Genomic DNA, 19873 nt, shown 5'->3' on the forward strand with positions numbered 1-19873 from the left:
GACCAGAGCAGAATACAGTGGCACTATTACTTCTCTTGATCTAGACACTATACTTCTATTGATGCAGCCTAAAATAGCATTGGCCTTTTTAGCTGCCGCATCACACTGTTCACTCATGTTCAACTTGTGGTCTACTTGGACTCCTAGATCCCTTTCACATGTAGTTTCATTCAGCCAGGTGTCACCCATCCTATATCTGTGCATTTTATTTTTCCGCCCTAAGTGCAATACCTTACATTTCTCCGTGTTGAATTTCATTTTGTTAGCTTTGGCCCAGCTTTCTAGTCTATTCAGGTCATTTTGAATCTTGATCCTGTCCTCTGGGGTATTAGCTATTCCCCCTAATTTGGTATCATCTGCAAATTTGATAAGTATGCTTCCAATTCTGTCATCCAGGTCATTGATAAAGATGTTGAATAGCACTGGGCCCAGGACAGAGCCCTGTGGGACCCCACTGGTCACTTTTCTCCAGGATGAAAAGGAGCCATTGTTGAGCACCCATTGGGTTCGGCCGGTCAACCAATTACAGATCCATTTAACAGTTCCTTTGTCTAGCCCACATTTTACAAGCTTGTTTGCAAGAATGTCATGGGGAACTTTGTCAAAGGCCTTACTGAAATCAAGATATACTATATCCACAGCATTCCCTTCATCTACCAAGCTGGTAATTTTATCAAAGAAAGAGATCAGGTTTGTCTGGCATGACTTGTTTCTCTGAAACCCATGTTGACTTTTTGTGATTATGGCATTGCCTTCTAGATGTTCACAGACTCTCTGTTTAATGATCTGCTCCAGAATCTTTCCTGGTATTGATGTCAGACTAACTGGACGATAATTGTTGGGATCCTCTTTTTCCCCCTTTTTGAAGATGGGGACGTTTGCCCTCCGCCAGTCTGCTGGGATCTCTCCTGTTTTCCAGGAGTTTTCAAAGATAATGCCAATGGCTCCGATATTACATTTGCCAGTTCTTTTAATACCCTTGGATGGAGTTCATCTGGTCCCGGAGACTTAAATTCATTTAGATTAATAAGGTGTTCCTCTACTATCTCTTTACTTATTCTGTACCGAAATGCCCCTATCCTGTCCTCTGCTCCATTATCCTCAGGTTGAGCACCCTTTGCCTTTTCTGAGAAGACTGAGAAGATATGACTGCTATTCAACATGAAATCTTTTATTCTGCTGTTATAATGTACCTTCAAGTCAATTCTGTATTAGGTCGGCCCTATCACAGTGTTTCTTTACAAGAACTGTTTGGTGGAAGTTTGCCATTGCCTTCCTTTAAGACTGAGAGAGTGTGACTTGTCCAAGATAACCCCTGATAGATTTCCATGGTACAGTATTGATTTGAAACCTGGTTTACCAGAGCGCTTGTCCAACACTGAAAAAAATTGTACCATGCTAGCTCCTATAATAGAATTTATGAAAATATGATAGACAAAAACATAAGCCACATTGTATACCTGAATGTTTAATTATAGCTAACACCAAAATGTCTCTAAGAGGAAGCCAACTTCTGAACTGAGATTTTCAGACTTAACTATACAATCATGAAGAAAGAACAAAGTGAAGGAGAAAGCAAGAAGGAAACAACATAATGTTTTCTTGGGAACTGAATATGTTTCCATGGATTGTGCTAAGTTTTAGCAATCAACATTTGTAATCAACCTCTGGAGCCTCGAATTTCTTAAAAACATTCAGTCTGCTTTGCAAATCTTGCTTTGGTATACATATGGTATACAATCAGTTTCTACAAATGAAATGGAAGTGGATTGTCAGATCACAGTTACTAATTTGATGTGGACAATTAAAACCCAACGTATTTATTATTTAAGTCAATACAAATAAGATTAAAGCCTGCCAAGAGAGATTTTTAAAGCAGAGAAGGAGATTGTAATGGTAAAAAAACCCACTCCCCAAGACTGACTGAGACATGTATTGTACCAGCTGAGCAGTGGTGGTACACAAAAGAGCCTCTGGGTATTTAATTAAAAATTCATTCAGTAGGATGATCACATTAGAATTTGCATGACTGAATGGTGTTACAGAGCATATTAATGATGCAGCAATTATTCCATGCTGCTTGATGTGGACTATCACTTCACTGAACAGGAGAATGATCTCCCCCATAAAGCAACAACAACACAAAGAAAGTAACATTTAAGTCAAGACAACCAATAAACTTATATGAAGATTGTGGAAACCTTATGACACAGACTCTGGTAGAGAAAATAAGTAAAATAGTTTCTAAAGGTAAACAGAAGGATCCTGGTGAAGAAATGAATTAACCACACACATGATGATTAGACATTACATATTCAATGCAGCAGGAGTGTGTGTGTGTTGGGGGGGAGTTATAGTATACAGTCAGACCACCATATTTGCGGCTTTGACTTTTGTGGCTTTGATTATTCATGGATATGATTAATATGCTCCCTCTAGGAATATCTAAGCATTCCAGCTTGACTCTATGGGCAACGTCTACATAAATCACACTGGGGGACCGATTCCTAGAGATACCACTTCTCTAGGCATGTGGAGGTCAGCCAGTGCAATTCTATAGACAGCTTCTGGAAGATGTTGGTCACAGAGTTGCAATGAAAGACCTACAAATGCCTACAGAAGTGTTCTCTCAGGTAAAAAAATAGTGTTTTTTATTTGTGTTTTTTCACTTTAATGGGGTCTTATGCCCCTAAACCCAGTGAATGTGGAAGGTCCACTGTACTATTTAATTTGATAAGGCCATGTAACAAAGGTATTAACTGGGGTAAATATCTGTCATTAAGCAGGAGATATTAAGTGAACTTGATAGTTAAGGCTTTAATAAGGAAGCATTTATGTAAATAGCAAGTTATAATCTAATAATATGATAGCAGTCAACAACACTATGTATCAACAAAACTATGTTGCATGTTGGAACAGTCAAGATATCTTACTCTTTTAATTCTCTGAATATTAACATATGAACGAAAACAACAATATTGGGTAGGATTAAAAATACAGCAAGCAGAAGGAAAACAGATGTAGACATTGAAGTTTATCACACCAGGATGGATTGGGAACGGAAAGAAAGGGGGCGGGAATGAGTGCGGAACGAATGGAGGGCGCATTTTACCATACACAAAAGTCCCCATTCCGTTCAGTTCCCTTCCCTTCCATTTCCCATCCATCCCACAGGTGGCAATTTTTGAGAACAGTTACTGAATTGTTCTCAAAAATTGCCTCCTGTGGGACGGGTGGGGAAGGGAAGGGAATGGGGACTTTTGTGTGCGGTAAAATGCATCCCCCACTCGTTCCAGCCCCATCCCGGCCCCTTTTGTAACGCACAAGGCCCGTTCCAGGGGCCTGTGCGATATTCTCTTATGTTTCACAAAGACCTGTGCAAGCATATAGTAGTTACAGCAATTCTCAGGTTGTTCCACTTGCAGAAAATAATGTGCTAGTATAGTAGAACAACACTTTGGATCTAACATTTCCCTTTTCTTGCATGATGCTAACATGAGATATAGAAAAGCCCTTTTGTAAGAAGAAGACACCTTCTGCATCTAAAATAACACTTTTAGATTCTGCTTAATTCTAATTCAGTGAATAAATCAACACATGCTTACATAATCTAAAGTGGGGGTAGGCAAAGTGTGGCTTGTAACCCATAAACAACCCTTACACCCCTCCCTTCAGACCTCCCAATCCCCCACACCCAACAATTTTTTTGGTGTGAAAATGGCTACAGTGGACTGGCTCCACCCAGATGCCTCTAAGAGCACAAATGGCTACTTAAATGCTGTCTGCAGAACTTTTAATGGTCCCAAACAACTATTTATTTTTTTAAAAAAATTATATATATTTACAAATACTTTCATTTAGTTTTATGCAGACTTTATAGTTCAGTCTAATATTTTTAGGTAAAAGTAAGTTTCTAAAGAAGGGCAATTTTGCACCTAAAATTGTCAGGCTCTCTCCTCACCCCCACACAGCCAACCAATCTCCTCAAAGCTTGTAAGGGTACAGCCAGACAGTGACACACTGATTTTTATGGTTTTTGCAAGGAGCAAGCACGTGCTATCTCACCAAGGTTAAAATGGCTCCCAAACCCAGTCCACTCCTGTTCCAAAAGTAGCCCCATGAACAACTGTGATCCTTCCCCATTAAATTTTTATAGAAGGTGTTAATCCAGCATCTCTGGGTAAGGTTCCTAGCTTCTTCCACAAATGATCCTAAAGGCAGATTTTTGGATCACAGCATAAGAAGCTCCCAGGACACCAGATCTCCTGCAAACCAGAGTTAATTGCTGCAGCTTTGGCTGGCAGGGGGGAGCCAATCTTTTCTTCCAAAATCTCAAGTACTAACACTAGGGATGAAGAGATCTGTCAGATCTTTTGCTTGCTTGTCATCAACTCATTCTTCCCCCCTCCCTCCCTCTCTCATCTCAATCTCTTCCCCTCCTGATGAAGAATGAAAAAAGGGGCAGTTGAAGTGTTTCTTCAACTGTAAAGGCAGACTTCTAGGATTGTGGCACTTTCTCGAGATTTGGTGTTTTGATCAGATGCTTCTTCCCCTGGTTTTTTCCCTTGTTTCCTTCCACTTTCCAATCTCTCTACCGTAATAAGCCTTCAATGTGGAAATGTCCATGTGAACACTTTGCAAACACCCAACATGTTGCTTCAGTAGGCATGCACTATCACAAAAGGGTGATCTGATCCCATGTGTGAGGGTGGTGTGGTGAGGAAGAAACATCTAATAATAATAATAATAATAATAATAATAATAATAATAATAAACTTATTTATATCCCGCCTCTCTGTGTAACACAACCGGGGTGGCTTACATGTTAAAAACATACAATCCCTAACCCCAATATCCCACCCCCTTTAAAATACAATTAAACAACTCACAATTTAAAATATACTTAAAATAAAAACAAACAAACAAACAGACAGGTTGGACATTGACTGTGGCAGAAATCATGGTTATAACGGGCTCGATTTTATTGGTGGCCGGTTATCTATTCAGGAAAGGCCTGCCAGAAGAGATCCATCTTGACAACTTTTTAAAAGCTGTTTAAGGTGGTAATATGATGGATCTCATTCGGCAGGCCATTCCATAATCTGGGAGTGGTTGCCGAAAAGGTCCTCTGGGCAATTGCAGACAATATAGTTTTCATGGGTTGCAACAGATTCCTCCCAGAGGGCCTGAGTGCGTAGGGTGGATTACACAGAAGGAGGCAGTCCCAAGACAGGTTGGACTCAAGCCATTTAGGGCTTTAAAGGTGATGACCAACACCTTGTACTGCACCCAGAAACTGATAGGCAGCCAGTGAAGCGATCTTAAGATCGGTGTTATATGGTCTCTTCTATATCTTCTCTCCCCCTTTCAGTGTGAAGGAAGATGCAACAATGTTTAGAAATTTGATTTCAGCATGTAGGAGTAATTCAGGTGGTGGTGGTGGTGGTGGTGCTGGGGAAGAGGGGTCATGAAAGAACTGTAATTGCGAGAACCTAAGGCTGGAGATATGAAGATATTTTGTTGGCGGTCTCACTGTTTGAAGAGAGAGTTTGGAAGAATGCATGGGGGAGGGCTTGTATCACTTCAGATCTTTGTTTTAGGTGTCCTATCTTTCCTCTGGGGAGGGAGAGAGGGAGAAAATGAAAAAGAGAGAGAACGAGAGAAGGGCAAAGGCTGGCTGGCTGGCAGCTCCAGTGTTGTTTAGCTGCTTATCCAGTCCCATCCCTGCACTAGAGTGACCATGTGGCAGGAGCAAAGGCAAACACAGGTTGGGTTGCTTGTCTTGTGCATTGCTGTTCAATTCACTCCAGCCACAAACTAGCTGGAAACATTAAGAAAAAAGTCTTCCCTCCTCTTTTGGCACCTCTGAAGGAAGGTTTAACAGATGGCAAACTTGTTCATGGTTCAGTGTGCAGGTATTATTATTATATGGCTTTTAAATCTTGAGTTAATTCGGGAGGGAATCCATGGTAACAACACATATTTAAAGGGGGTCCCTGGTGAAGAAAAGATTAAGAACCACTACTCTAGCAGCTCAATTCGTAATTAAAATTAAATTAGGAACTCAGGTCCTTGATACTACTGACACTTTTGTCTTCATTCTTCAGGCTTTCTTGCAGAACAACTTTGCTCAAAATAATTCAGCGGGTTGTGAATATCTTATTAAACCAACATATAAAATTTAGTAATGCATAATCTCTTTCCATTACAAATTTATAAATCCAATTAAAAGGATTTATGCAGAATGTGCAACTCTGTACCCTCTTGCAGCATGCTGTGATGAATATGAACCTGGCATCTAGCTGAGTCTCAGCAAGTAGGCTAGCATCCTTCAGTAAGTAGGCTAGATTTAAAAGGTGGTTGTAAAGAAAAAGGCTTAGAGGTACATTCAGTGTACAAATTAGGAGGGAGATACTTGGATTATACAGTTGGGCATGCACACAACTTATAGTAAGCATGGCCCTGCATTATACTGTAGTGCTATCCACTGGCTACAACCTATGGCATGATTTCCTAATGGATGTGTTCCCTAGAAAGCCAAGTTCTCTAGATGATTTCAAAACCTGGGAAATTAGGTTCTATATTCTCCTATACGAGGAGAAAAGGCTCTAGAGGTTTTCAATGAAATGGGGCAAGAATGAGCTCCTGTTTTCTGTCAAAGACCACATACCCTTGGTATAATCTGTCTGGTGAGCCAGTGTGGGATAGTGGTTTGATTGTTGGACTAGGACTCCAAGAGACCAGGATTCAATCCACCACTCAGCCATGGAAATCCAGTGAGGGAGCCTGGATCAGTCACATTTTCCTGCCTCAGAGGAAGGCAGTGGCAAACCTCCTCCAAAAAAATATTATCAAGAAAATCTAATGAGATGGTCACCATAAGCCATGGTTGACTTGAAGGCATATAACAAAAACAAAAATATGTCATGGCCACATTGGTGTCGGTAGGGCTAGTGCCAGCAGTGGATGGTTTAAGAGTGAACAGTAGGTGAGATCTGCCCATTACCCCCTCCCCTCCTTCTCTACTTAGTAAGCTGCTAGGGAATGAACAGGTTACTTTTGCAGAGACCTGAACTGATTTCCTGGAGAAGCTTTTTCACATTAGTATGAGAATGAGGGCAGGTCATGGGCTGCTTGTTACTCAACCACATAGTAAAGAGTGACAGGGAAAGAAAAAGAAAGTGAAGCTGCTGTACCCATTCCAGCTCTTCTATCTCATGTACTGATTCTACACAGGAGGGCTGAATAAGGCTAACAATGGTCAGGCATCCCCCCTACAATGCGGAACATGCCATCTTTGCACTTGCCCAGTCAGTCAGCGTTCAGGGATGGGACTGTGCTTTCTGAGGAATGGTGATGCTTAGGATTCCCTGACAATTGTTACACAGGCTGCATTAGGGAATACTCGTGCAACCTTACTCCCATGATGGGTCTGCAAACACTGGCAGAAGGAACAGAGGATCAATACTATTGTGCAGGATCTCATGATCCATTGAACACAGAATAATGGAGTAATCAGTCTATCAAAGTGGCTTAATTCTCAAGGCAACTTCAGCTTTTCTTGCAACATGCTATCATTCTTTGCGTATCACTGTTCCAGACATTTCAGTTCTTAGGCAACACCAACAACATTCCCCACTATGTAGTCTGCAACCAGATTCATACATACTGAGGATAAACACTTCCACCTCTTCTGAATCAGATGTTAAGGATCTTCATATATTTTTGATACAATTGGATAAATATAAAATTCACTACACAGGATCATTTGATCAATACATAGCTCTTTCTTGTGGCCATCCAATGAAACTGGCTGGATGAGATTCAACAGTGACAAAACAAAGCTATTTCTGGAATTCACTGCAACAGGATGGTCATCAGTTTAGGTGGCTTTAAAGGGGATATCTACAGACAAAGTCATAGAAAATCAGTCTATCAGCCATAATGGCTATATGCAGCCTTCAGAATTAAAGGCTGTGTACTCCCAAACAACAGGAGAGGGTTTTATCTGCTTGCTTCTTGTGGGCTTTGGAAAAGTATCTGATTGATCACTTTAAGAAACAAGATGCTAGACTGGACAGATTTTTAGTTTGATCGTGCAGGGCTCTTCTCATATGAAATATACTTAGAAATGAAGCTTTTTTGGACAATTATTATAGCTAGAGAAGTTAATGAAATACTAACAAAAAACATTCTCATTAAGGCTCAATTAATGTGCTAACTCTAACATACACTTTTTCTCTTTTAGTCCTACTGTAGGGACACTTGGATCTGTATTATATAAGGATCACTACTGTAGTGATTTCCCTGTATCTAATCTTATTTGTGACTTCCTTTTCAACAGCTGTCTTCTATAAGTATCTCAAGGGTATCCCCCATTCTAATTAAGGGGGCATTTCTTATCACATTGTCACTTACATAGAACATTGTATGCTCCTGGCACTTTGGGCAGTGTGTGTGTGTGTGTGAGGTTACAAAACCAAGTTATAAAAACAAGTGCTTGATTTCAATTAATCTTGCTTCAAAGCTTCAAAAGTAACCCCACTAATGAGTTCCCATGGCAGGGTTTGTCAACCCTGCTGTGACACTATCATATTCATGCTTGGTGTGGCACTTATGATGCAAGGAAAATTAAAATTCTAAAATATTCCTCACTTTAAATCATAATTATTTGGCAGTACATAACGAATACCTAGCATTTTTATATCCCAACTAAGTGTATCCTGAACTGGTCATTCTACATCTAGCTAGGTCAGCTAAAAGAGAAATAAACCCTTTTAATAATCTCAGTGGAAAGAAAGGCTGAGCGTTATATCAAGGAGCACACAGGGAGCCCTGGTGGCGCAGTGGTTAAATGCCTGTACTGCAGCCATTCACTCAAAACCACAAGGTTGCGAGTTCAAGACCAGCAAAAGGGCTCAAGCTCGACTCAGGCTTGCATCCTTCTGAGGTCGTTAAAATGAATACCCAGACTGTTGGGGGCAAATTAGCTTACTTGCTGTTCACCGCTATGATCTTTGGAATAGCGGTATATAAATAAAACAAATTATTATTATTATTATTATTACTATGTCTCCATGTACAATTATCTCATCCACCTTTTCAATGGCATATCACTTCCCAAGATGGAAATCCCCTATCAATGGAGAATGGGGGAAACAGCAGAGAATCATCCGACTATATTTTTAAGCTGGATAAACTGCAACAGAGGCTCCTGGAGGCTCTTGGGACATCCCTGAGGATAGGGATGTAAATCTTTACATTTCTTCTCAAAGGTAGCAATAATTCATTTCAGCCATTTTGTTGCCACTGTGAGAAATGCTTTGAAAATTACAGATTTCAAAGGTTATTCACAATTTGGAACTTGTGCAAAATTCACACTTGTTTGATTTACACAGAAAACAGCATTTTCTGTGTAGGAAGCAATATTTTCTGTGTGGAAAATAACATTTCAATGTAGAAACATTAATTTGTGTGCAGAAAATGCTGTTTTCTACATGGGAAATGTTTTCTATGCAAGCCATGCACAAATTTTACACAGAATAAATTCTGAATTGCAAAGATTCTAATAAGTCAAGATTTTGTGACACTCAAAAAACCTTTTCAATCATTTCCCAAATATTTTTGAATATTCTTTCCATCCCTACTTGAGGATGACATTATTGCTATTTGTCTAGATAAAGGAAAAAAAACTGAGCACATCTTTGCTGCTTTCATACTGCACAGACACAAAAATGGTCACGGGGCAGCTGCCACACTGAAAGGTGGGTCTGGGAGGATTTTTGTTGTTGCACATTTGGAACAGAATTCCAATTTTGGCAGAGATTAAAACAAGTGGATTACAATGCTGTCAGCTGGATTCATGCCATAATACATCACTAACAGGATGCCAACTGCAGTTGAAAAATGTGTTTTTCACACAAAATTTAATTGCAGTGTAATTATTTAAACTGCACTGATTTTAATTTAATTTAAACCAACTGATTTTCAACCATAGTACTTCTCTGGCCCTTTACAGACCGACGAAAAGTGCTGGTTTGTGAGCGGGGTGAAGGTTGAGCGTCCCCACGCTTGAAGCCCTATTGCTGCCTGTGGGCCGCCATCTTGGTGCACACCCATTTACACGAGGTGTGCCATGATGATGCACCTCTGGTGCTGCGTCCAAACGACATAGTGCCAAAGGGTCGTCATCATGCCGCACAGCAGCAGCTATGGCGCCCCTTCAAGGGCACAAAAAGGAGCCTTTTTCTGGCTCCTTTTTGTGCTCTATGGAGGTTGGATCAGTGCTGTGGCATGGTTGCCACGGCACTGATCCAGGGCAGATTCCTGCCAATCTGTAGAGCCCCTCTGTCTTCCTTCTTTAACTGACTTCTTCAGTGTTTCCAAGGACTGGAAAAAGAAGTCAAACTAAGCTAGAGAAAACAAAGCAGTTTACAAAATAGCGGTACAGTGCTGGAAGGAACACGTTACCCTGGGTTTTGAAAAAATACAGCTAGATAATACTGACACAGCAGAGGCATGCATTTCCAATAATCCCCCCTCCCCCGAACATTTACAGAAAATTATTATTTTGTACTTCTCATACAAAAATGATAGTAAATAAGAAAAAAATCTCCAAAATACAAAAGTCTGAGGCCTACAGAAAAGTGAGATATTTTTCTAACTGAAACTCATCATTGAGATGATGTGTATGCAGTATATGTACAATAAAACTACTATGCCATGCATATAATTTTTCATTCATTGTGCAAGGACAACCTCAAATATATAAAAAATTCCCTGCATTTGATTGTCTGATCATACACCCTAGCAAGAATGAAATGGTACTTTGTTTGGATTTTCTGCAACCCCTCCTCACCAATATGAAGAAATAAATTCCCCCACAATTGTTTACATTATCACACCATTTGCACATCACTTTTAAGCTACTACAGAAGAATGGTTAGGCCTCAGGGGGGCCTAACAGAAATGCAATTTATAATTCAAGCTCCTCTCTGTATGTACAGAGGACTTTCTTTCCGTTTAAAGGAAGAAAGAGAGGTTCTTCTGAAGCATTTCAATATAATGTGGAACATTCCTAGTAGGACTACATATTATGAGGTTTGGAATTATAATTATTTTCTCTTTATCTATCACAGTATTTCCTCATTATGAATGCTGAAATAGACAAAGGGTGATACAACATTCAGATATTTGTATCTTTATAGCAGAAGACCTCATTGTGCCAGATTTGCACAAAACAGTAAGTTTCATCCAATTCTGGATTATTGGTGTTTTGAAACCCACCCTTTCAAAGAAAACGTTTACGTTTGTAACCAGCTCCAAACCACAATTAGAAACCACAGTTTGTTGTTGGCTTACGGACTATGGATTTTTGTTACACTGAACCCAGAGACATGATTTGTTCCTGGCTTGTTTCCACAGTTTCCCACTTTTACTTAGGAGCTGACAAAAGGAGCAGAAAAAAGGGATTGAACTATGATTTGTTTGGCAATCTGCATGAAAATTAAAAGCAATAAACCATGGCTAACATAACCAAAATTTAGTGTAAAGTGCAAACATAGCCATCACTTATAATTATTCAATAAAGTCTTGTAGAGTTTTGCCTTGGCCACTGGGTGGTGCTAGGATTCATGCTATTCAGGTAAAAGGATTATGATTATATTAAATAATCTTACTACAGTGTGATAAATTAAAAAAACTACAAGAAAGATAGGTTGACATTTGATTATATATATATATATATATATATATCTGCTCAAAACTGCTTGAATGAAGTGCATCTTCCCAAAGATGAACTGTTTGGAGTACCTTAATTCAACCACTATCCCCAGCAACCTATGCCATTACAAGGAGACACACCATAACTTTGGAAGACTAGACAAGTACAATTTTATGAGGTCTAAGATGGAAATGTATAGGATATGTGTACACAAGCGTTTTATATGTCTATGAAACTGCCTTGCTGTTCTCACTGACTGACCAACAAGTGATGTTAACACAATAGTAAGTCAGGTTAGGTACAGAAGAGTTAGAACATGAAGTTCTCCAGAAGTCAGTGTTGACTCACCACTGTATATGTCAGTGTGATTTCGAAAGGACGTTTCATTATGGGGATGCTCTGTAATAAACAAAAGAACGTGAGCGCACCAAAGGCAACGAAGCATGCACTGAGTAACAAAAGGCTCAATGGAAGGGAGGGGTACAAAAGGGAAATAAAACATTTAGCAGAAAATTAAAAAAAACAAAACAGAAGCAGAAAAGAAAGAACAAGAACATACGCAGAACATCCAAAAACTCATAAATATAATTTGAAAATAAACATAAAAACACACAGCAAAAAAGACAGCAATTAAAGAAGACTGCCTTATTTCTAAAAAATGTAGAATAGTTAGTTGAAGCCAATGTTGTGTGGTGGTTACATCAGGCCTTTATTCCTTTCCACTACTCCCATTAACTTAGAGCACACCACAAGAAGAACAGCTCTGGAGAGTGTCTCAGACCCTCAGAACCAGCTTGAGGGAGTACAGAGCGAATCTACTATACCCACCAATTCAATTCTGTTCTATGTATTTCCCCCCAAAACAACACAAACACATAAATAAAACAACTCAGCCATTTTCAAAAACACTAGATTTGTTGCACCACTAATATCAAGAAATTATCAACAGATTTGTTAATATTCAACATTTTTAGAATAACAGTTATTTTCTCATTAGGGTTGCTCAAATACTTTTTTGGGGGGCGGGGGGGGGGATCCAGCTACAATGTCCCTAGAACAAAGGATGGGTCAGACTCAGCCAAGTGACAGTTTTTATACTGAAGAAAGAAGTTATGGGGCCGGGCATATAATGTAAAATATTAGAATCAAATGAATTTCATTGTGTAAAGTGTGCATCTTTCCTGGTAATTATTAGCTTAATTGGCAAGAGATTGTAAAATTGCAGGTAGCCAAGCTGATCAATGAGAAACAGCCCCAAAATAACAAAAAAGCATTGTAAATGACTGCAGAAAAAATGCATCATGTGCATTATTTGTTACTATCTTAAGAAAATAGTAATTTGTGTTTCCATGCCAACCATAGAAGAGAAGGCACACACACACACACACGCTGGTCAAACTATTAAACACAACCTACTAGCATCATAGGCTAGGAAAAATATAATACCTCCTGTCAATTCTTTATTCATATCTCCTGTTTTTAATGTCACTCAGGGAAACTAAATGGATTGCTGGAGAAGCGTTAGAATGACCTGTTCCTCATTTGGTAGCTGACTCACTTGCCTGAACAGAATTTCCTGATGCCTGTGGAGACTGATGAATAGTTAACTATAAGAAGAAGGAAGACTTTTTAAAAAAGTTTAAACCAGGTAAAATGTCTGAGTTTGTTTTCTTTTTCTCTAAGCTGGATGTTAAGCAAGACAAGCAAAGATGACAATGGAAATAAAATCAGAGAGGAATAAAAAACGGAGAGGGGAAAATCTGTGGTTCCAAGCAATCTAAAGATAGGAGTGATGGGCATCAGCCATTGTTTCCTTGCAAAAATAGTCCTGGTGGAAACTGAAAATGACAATTAGTTATTTACCATGACACCATCATTCTCTGTAATAGTAGCAGAAAATCCTTCTGGAAGGCTATCTTTCTTCACTACAGGAAAATCTTTTACACTTAATCTAATTAAGTGTACATGCAAATCCTCATCCCATCTTCAGGCGTCTGGACTTCAGCATGATGCTCAACTTCTTCTTTCCCCTTTTTCTTTCGTTTAACATCTATCATGACATTTTTTGGCAGAACTTTAAAAAATGGCCCATTTTTAATGATATTTTAGATTATCCAGTAATTAATGCTATTACCCTAACATTGCTTTTTAACAAAAACTGTAGTCAGTACATTAAAAATCTCAGTCCTGTGATCATTGTTGGGAAAGACATTCTGAGAAAGGTGCTCTGTAAAAGTAACTTCTCCACTTGGTATTAGTGGATAATAGGCCAAAAGGAACACAAAATCAAAAACCCAAACTTCATTGGTAGCTCCAGTTTCATCTCCAGTAGAAGTTCTAGCCCACAGTACTGCATTTTATCCATACAACTCCTTCTCCTTCTCTTCCTGTCAATGTCACTGTCTTTATTTCTGGCTGCATTCACACTACAGAAATAATCCAGTTTCACGTCACTTTAAATGCCATTGCTCCATGCTATGGAATTCTTGGAACTGTAGTTTTGTGAGCCTTTTATAGGGTTGTCTGCCCAGACCAAAAGGGCTGTGTTTCCCAGCCTCACGTTGTCCAGTTTAGATGATGCAGGCCAAAGCCTCAGGGCCAGGTTCAGGTTCTGGTTGATCTGGCCTGATCCCAGGCTAAGCAGCCTTTACCTGAGGTCAATTGGATCCCCATTTGCCAGTTTCCTGGAAACTGTGGCAAACCCTGGCTGTTTACATGCCTTCCCGCACTTCTTACATTGCAACACCATCGCTGGTACTGAGAAATCTCCTGTTGTCTAGTGTTACATGGAAACAGGGCACCTGACCACATGGGTGCAGCCAGGTGCCCCATTTCAGCATCAGAGGCAGTGATGGGGGGCTTCTCAGTACCAGTGACAATGCGGCAAGGTAAGGAGCATATGCCAGTAGTGGGTCCCAGGCTGGTGCAGGGATGGGTGTGTAAACACTTACCCATTCCCATGCTGACCTATGGACTGTCCCAGGTGATCACCAGGATCAGAATAGCCTGGCCTGTGCCAATATGGGGACTGACCCTTGTCTGTACCAGGGCCAGGTGAGCACAAAGGCCCATCTGCTCAGCTCCTCTGCCAGAGAGATCGGGTGCCAAAACAAACTAGATTTCCAGAGTTCCACAGCACTGAGTCATGGCAGTTAAAGTAATGACAACCTAGACAATTTCTGCAGTGTAGATGTAATAAACAGAGTTGCTATTTGCAGATAAAATGTCATTTTCAAGCACTAAATTGTGACATACTTGATTGCTGGGATATCTGAAAACTCCTACTGAAAATGACTAAAGCTCAGACATCTATACTGTATTAAAGACCTGTTCACCAAACATACCAGCCAAAGAGAATCCAGTGAGTTTGGAATACATAAGTTTATTTATACACTTTTGGAACAAGTGAGCATCTTCTATTGTGGAAGTAACAATCAAATAATAAAAGCCTAAAAAACAGACGGTTGAAGGGGTGGGAAAAACAGTGAGACTGGAGATGGGACCCACATTTAACACAAAATTCATTTATTTTTCATATACATCTTATATGAATAGCCTGAAGGTAATTTTATGCAATATTTTAAATAATTTTCTGCATGAAACAAAGTTTGTGTATACTGAACTATCAGAAAGCAAAGGTGTCATTATCTCAGCCACCCATGGAAAAAATTTAGAAGTGGGGGGATATGATATGTATATTTTTAATGTTGTAAGCTGCCCCGGTTGCCTGAGTGCAGAGGGGCAGGATATAAATGAATTATTATTATTATTATTATTATTATTATTATTAGATTTCAGAACTCTGGATAAAGGGAGGCTCAGCTGTACAGATTTATACCAGAAACATGACAGTGTCATCTATCTGAACCAGCTTTATCACTTTCAGTCTACATGTGAGATTGGTTAAAGTTTTAAAGGATATAACACTTAATTAGTATATAGAGCAGTGTCTGAGAATCATAGAGACCTTCAGATCTGATTGGACTGCAACTTGCAGCAGCCCTAACAAACATAGCCAATGTTGAGGATGCTATTCAGCAACATATGGAGAGCCACATGACTCCACTGTTGATGCAGTATGTATGCCTTCAAGTTATCTATTAACTTATGGTTCCCCATGAATTGTGTTTCTAAGGCGCGTTACAGACCGCCCCTTTGGGGCGGCCTGTAGGTGCACCTTTCCCCGCCGGATCGGGGCCTCAGCGGCCAGAGCAGCAGCCGCTGAAGCTCCGATCCACTGCTTTCCGGGCTGCGGGGAAGCGGCAAAAGGCCCCTTTCCCGCAGCCTGGAAAGGGGTGTCCTTGGGGTTTCAAGCCCCAAGGACACCCCGCGGCGGCGGGGAGAAGGAGAAAGGGGCCGTTTGGTCCCTTTCTCCTTTGGTCTGCTGGGCGCAGCCATCTGAAGGCTGCGCCCAGCGGACCAAACCAGGAAGGAGCTCCGAAACGGAGCTCCTTCTGGGGTTGCGGAAAGGGCACCCTAGGCGCCCTGCCGTGACCCCAATACGTCACAACCGCGCCGACTCGTTTGGAGGCGGTGTGGTCGTCATGTATTGATGACGGCGGCCGTGTGGAATGGCCACTGCCATTTTGTGCGTGCACAGCGCGCACTAGGGTTAGGGCAGTGCGGAAGCACCACCCCCTCTTAACCCTAGTACGCGCTCCGCGCATACTTTTAAGCCCATGTGTAATGGGCCTAAAAAACTTAGAACAGCAAGGTATGTTTGCCATAATCAATGGAAAAAAAAATAAGAAGAGTAATCTGCTTGAATCATTAAGGCAATACGTGCTATGCTATTAGTATTATGGCAACCTAGATGTGTTTTGACTCAAAGAGGTTAGTAGGTAAGACATGGAAAGTGTTGCTCTGCCTTTCCAATGTACACAAAAGCTCTGCCCTCTGTACTTTTGAAATAAAAACATTTATTTTAACTATTGTTGTTTCCAAGTTAGTGAATGTAGTGTTACTACATGGGTATTAAGGTTCCCTTTCATATGATATAATTAATCACAACAATAAAGGAATAACTTCTGTAGGGTGAACCAGTTTACAATATAAAACATTGGATAGCTCCCCCAGTTTAAGAAACAGATCACTGAATAATTTACAAATATATAAAGGCATTTCAGTTCCCTTGGACACAGGACAAAGGAATCTATTTAGCATACAGAAAGGAAGTCACTCTCCATGGGAAAGGAGTCTAGGGAAGGAATTTGCATTCTGTAATGAAATAAAAGATCTCCAAGTGAACACTTAAGAGAAAGACCAAGATGACTGGACAATGGCATAATGAGATGAACAGCCACTGCTAACCTGGAGGTTTATAGGTAAAGGAATAGGAATAACCATAGCAAACAAACTGTTACATTTTGGCAGAAGTTTTTTTTTTAAATTTTATTGAAACATATATAAACATATAACATATAACAACAAATACATAAAAAAAAACAAAAAACACCAAGATAAAAAAAAGACACCAAGATAAAAAAGAAAAAAAAAATATAAAAAAATTCCTTGAAGTTCAAATGATTTCCGTAACCAAATCTTATATAAAAGTATTAATTTGTCATACTTCTTTCGTAGTTCAATTCTTTGAAATGTTCAGATATCAAAAAAAAACAAAAACAAAAAACAAAAAACACTATCAAAGTATAAACTACATAATATCCTTCGCTAAGCTAATGTCTATTACTACTACCTACTCTATTGTTATAATTCTAAACATAGATCTACGACAAAACTATGACAATATTAAACTAAGACTACACAATTCTTCCTACTCTGTGTTAGAAAGTTTTACACAATATTTCCTTTGTATCCTTATTACTAACAATATAATATAAAATAAAATTCATAATGTGTTTGCTACTTATTGCTTATTTGCATTTCTAAAAATATCCCAATTTTTGTTATGTTTATTGGCAGTTATTTTAGAAATATATGTTACAATTAATTTTTATATATGTATAGAGGCTGTTATGATAAGAGTCGTAAAGTATATCTACATACAAGTTAAATACAAGTTAAACAAAAGTGTAGTTTACTTATCTAGATTATTCAGTTTTTTAAACCCTCTACAAAAACATCACTTCTTCCTTGTTGTAAATAACTTAAAACATCTTTCCAGTCTCTATAAAATTCATCCAGATTTTCATTTTTCAGTAAGCGCGATAATTTATCGATTTCTGCCAGTTCGTATAGCTTTGTGATCCATTCGTTCATCTCCGGTAAATTCTCCTCTTTCCATCTGCGAGCCAACGTTAATCTTGCCGCCGTAATCAAAAGGAAAACAATTCTGCCATGTTTCTTTTCTAGGTCAAAATCTAATATATTTAACAGATAGGTTTCTGGTCTAAATTTTACTTTGAATCCAAATATATCTCGTATTATCCTATGAATTTCCTGCCAGAATTTTTTTACTTTTAAGCATGTCCACCAACTATGATAAAAAGTTCCTGTCTCTTTTTTACATTTCCAACATTTATTTTTAGTCCCATATATCTTTGCTAATTTGTCAGGAGTCATATACCACCTGTAAAACATCTTATAATAGTTTTCTTTGATATCTTGGCATCTTGTATATTTTAACCTCTTATTCCATGTATACTCCCATTGTTTTAACTCGATATTATGACCAATGTTTTGGGCCCAGGTTATCATATTAGTCTTGATAGTTTCTGTTTCTAATTCCATTTTTAAAAGATATTTATAAAACTTTGATACTAAACCTTTATTGCCTGATTTTAATAGTTTCTCAAATTGAGTTTCCTCTGTGACTATGGATTTTTCTTTTTGATCTATTTTAAATCTCTCTCTTAGTTGCCATCTTAAGTACCAGTGAATTTTATAGTTTTGTTGATTGAATTCTTCCTCTGTTTTAAACCTTAGTCCGTCTTTTTCTTTAGTTAGTAAATCTTTATATCTTAACCAGTTTTTTACAGATCCTTTTTCTCGCCACAGGAAGGCTTCTTGAGGAGAAGTTTCCAACGTAATTTTTTCCCCAATTTTTTTCCTAGTTCTTTTCCAGATCCATAGAAGAGGCCTTCTTATACAGTGGTTATTAAATTCCCTGTCTATTGATTCTTTATTGTAATATAGATATGCGTGCCAACCAAACGCTATGTTCCCACCTTCCAGCTTTAAGAGTTTTTTGTCATTTAATTCCCACCATTCTTTAATCCAGGTTAGACAAGTCGCTTGATAGTAAAGTTTTAAGTCTGGGACATCAAGACCGCCCCTTTCTTTTGCATCCTGAAGTATTTTCATCCGTACTCTAGGTTTTTTGCCCAACCAAATGAATTTTGTTAGGTCTTTTTGCCAATTTTGAATTATTTTGTCTTTTATTATTATCGGGATTGTTTGGTATAAAAATAGTATTTTTGGTATGATGTTCATTTTTATACAGGCAATTCTTCCTAAGAGAGATAATTTTATAGATTTCCAATTTTCTAAATCTTTTTGAATTTGAAACCATAATTTATTATAATTATTTTTAAATAAGTCCGCATTATTTGTGGTAATTTCTATTCCTAAATATCTTACTTTTTTTACTATTTTATATCCTGTCACTTTTGTTATTTCTTTTTTCTCATCTTGATTAAGGTTTTTAGTTAAAATATTTGTTTTATCTACATTTATTTTTAATCCCGATATTTTTCCAAATTCTTCTAATTCGTTGTGTAATTTATTTATACTTACTTGTGGATTCTCTAAAAAAAACGCTAGATCGTCTGCGAAAGCCAATGATTTAATATTCAGACCCTTATTAAAAATTCCTTGAATTGATTTGTTTTGATTAACTTTCCTAATTAATAGTTCGATAACCATAATAAATAATAATGGGGATAGCGGGCAGCCTTGTCTAGTACCTTGCATTATATTTACCGGTTTTGTTTTTTCTCCATTAATTATAAGGCAGGCTTCTTGATTTTTATAAATTGCTTTTATCCAAGTTATGAATTTTGTTTTAAATCCTACCTTTTCTAGAATTTCAAATATTATATTCCAGTGTACTTTGTCGAAGGCCTTTTCCATGTCTACTAATATAATAGCCAATCCTTTGTCTCTTTTATCTTTAAAATGTTCAATTATGTTAATCATCATTCTTATATTTTTCTTTAATTGTCTATGAGGTAGAAAACCGTTTTGTTCTTC

General features: G+C 38.5%; 1 protein-coding gene across 22 annotated transcripts in view; it reads right to left on the reverse strand.

Annotated features, from left to right (window-relative positions):
• The window catches only part of NFASC (neurofascin), a 275421-nt gene that overhangs the window by 112854 nt on the left and 142694 nt on the right, over positions 1-19873 (reverse strand). For 17 of the 22 annotated variants that reach the window (XM_042462334.1, XM_042462336.1, XM_042462350.1 and 14 more), the window contains one exon: positions 12071-12121. The exons of the other annotated variants lie outside the window; for them this stretch is intronic. In XM_042462334.1, the coding sequence (XP_042318268.1) occupies positions 12071-12121 (51 nt within the window). The remainder of the gene's footprint in view (positions 1-12070; positions 12122-19873) is intronic. 22 annotated transcript variants of the gene reach the window in all.

Source organism: Sceloporus undulatus, chromosome 4 (assembly GCF_019175285.1).
Source record: "Sceloporus undulatus isolate JIND9_A2432 ecotype Alabama chromosome 4, SceUnd_v1.1, whole genome shotgun sequence".
Classification (NCBI taxonomy): Eukaryota; Metazoa; Chordata; class Lepidosauria; order Squamata; family Phrynosomatidae; genus Sceloporus; species Sceloporus undulatus.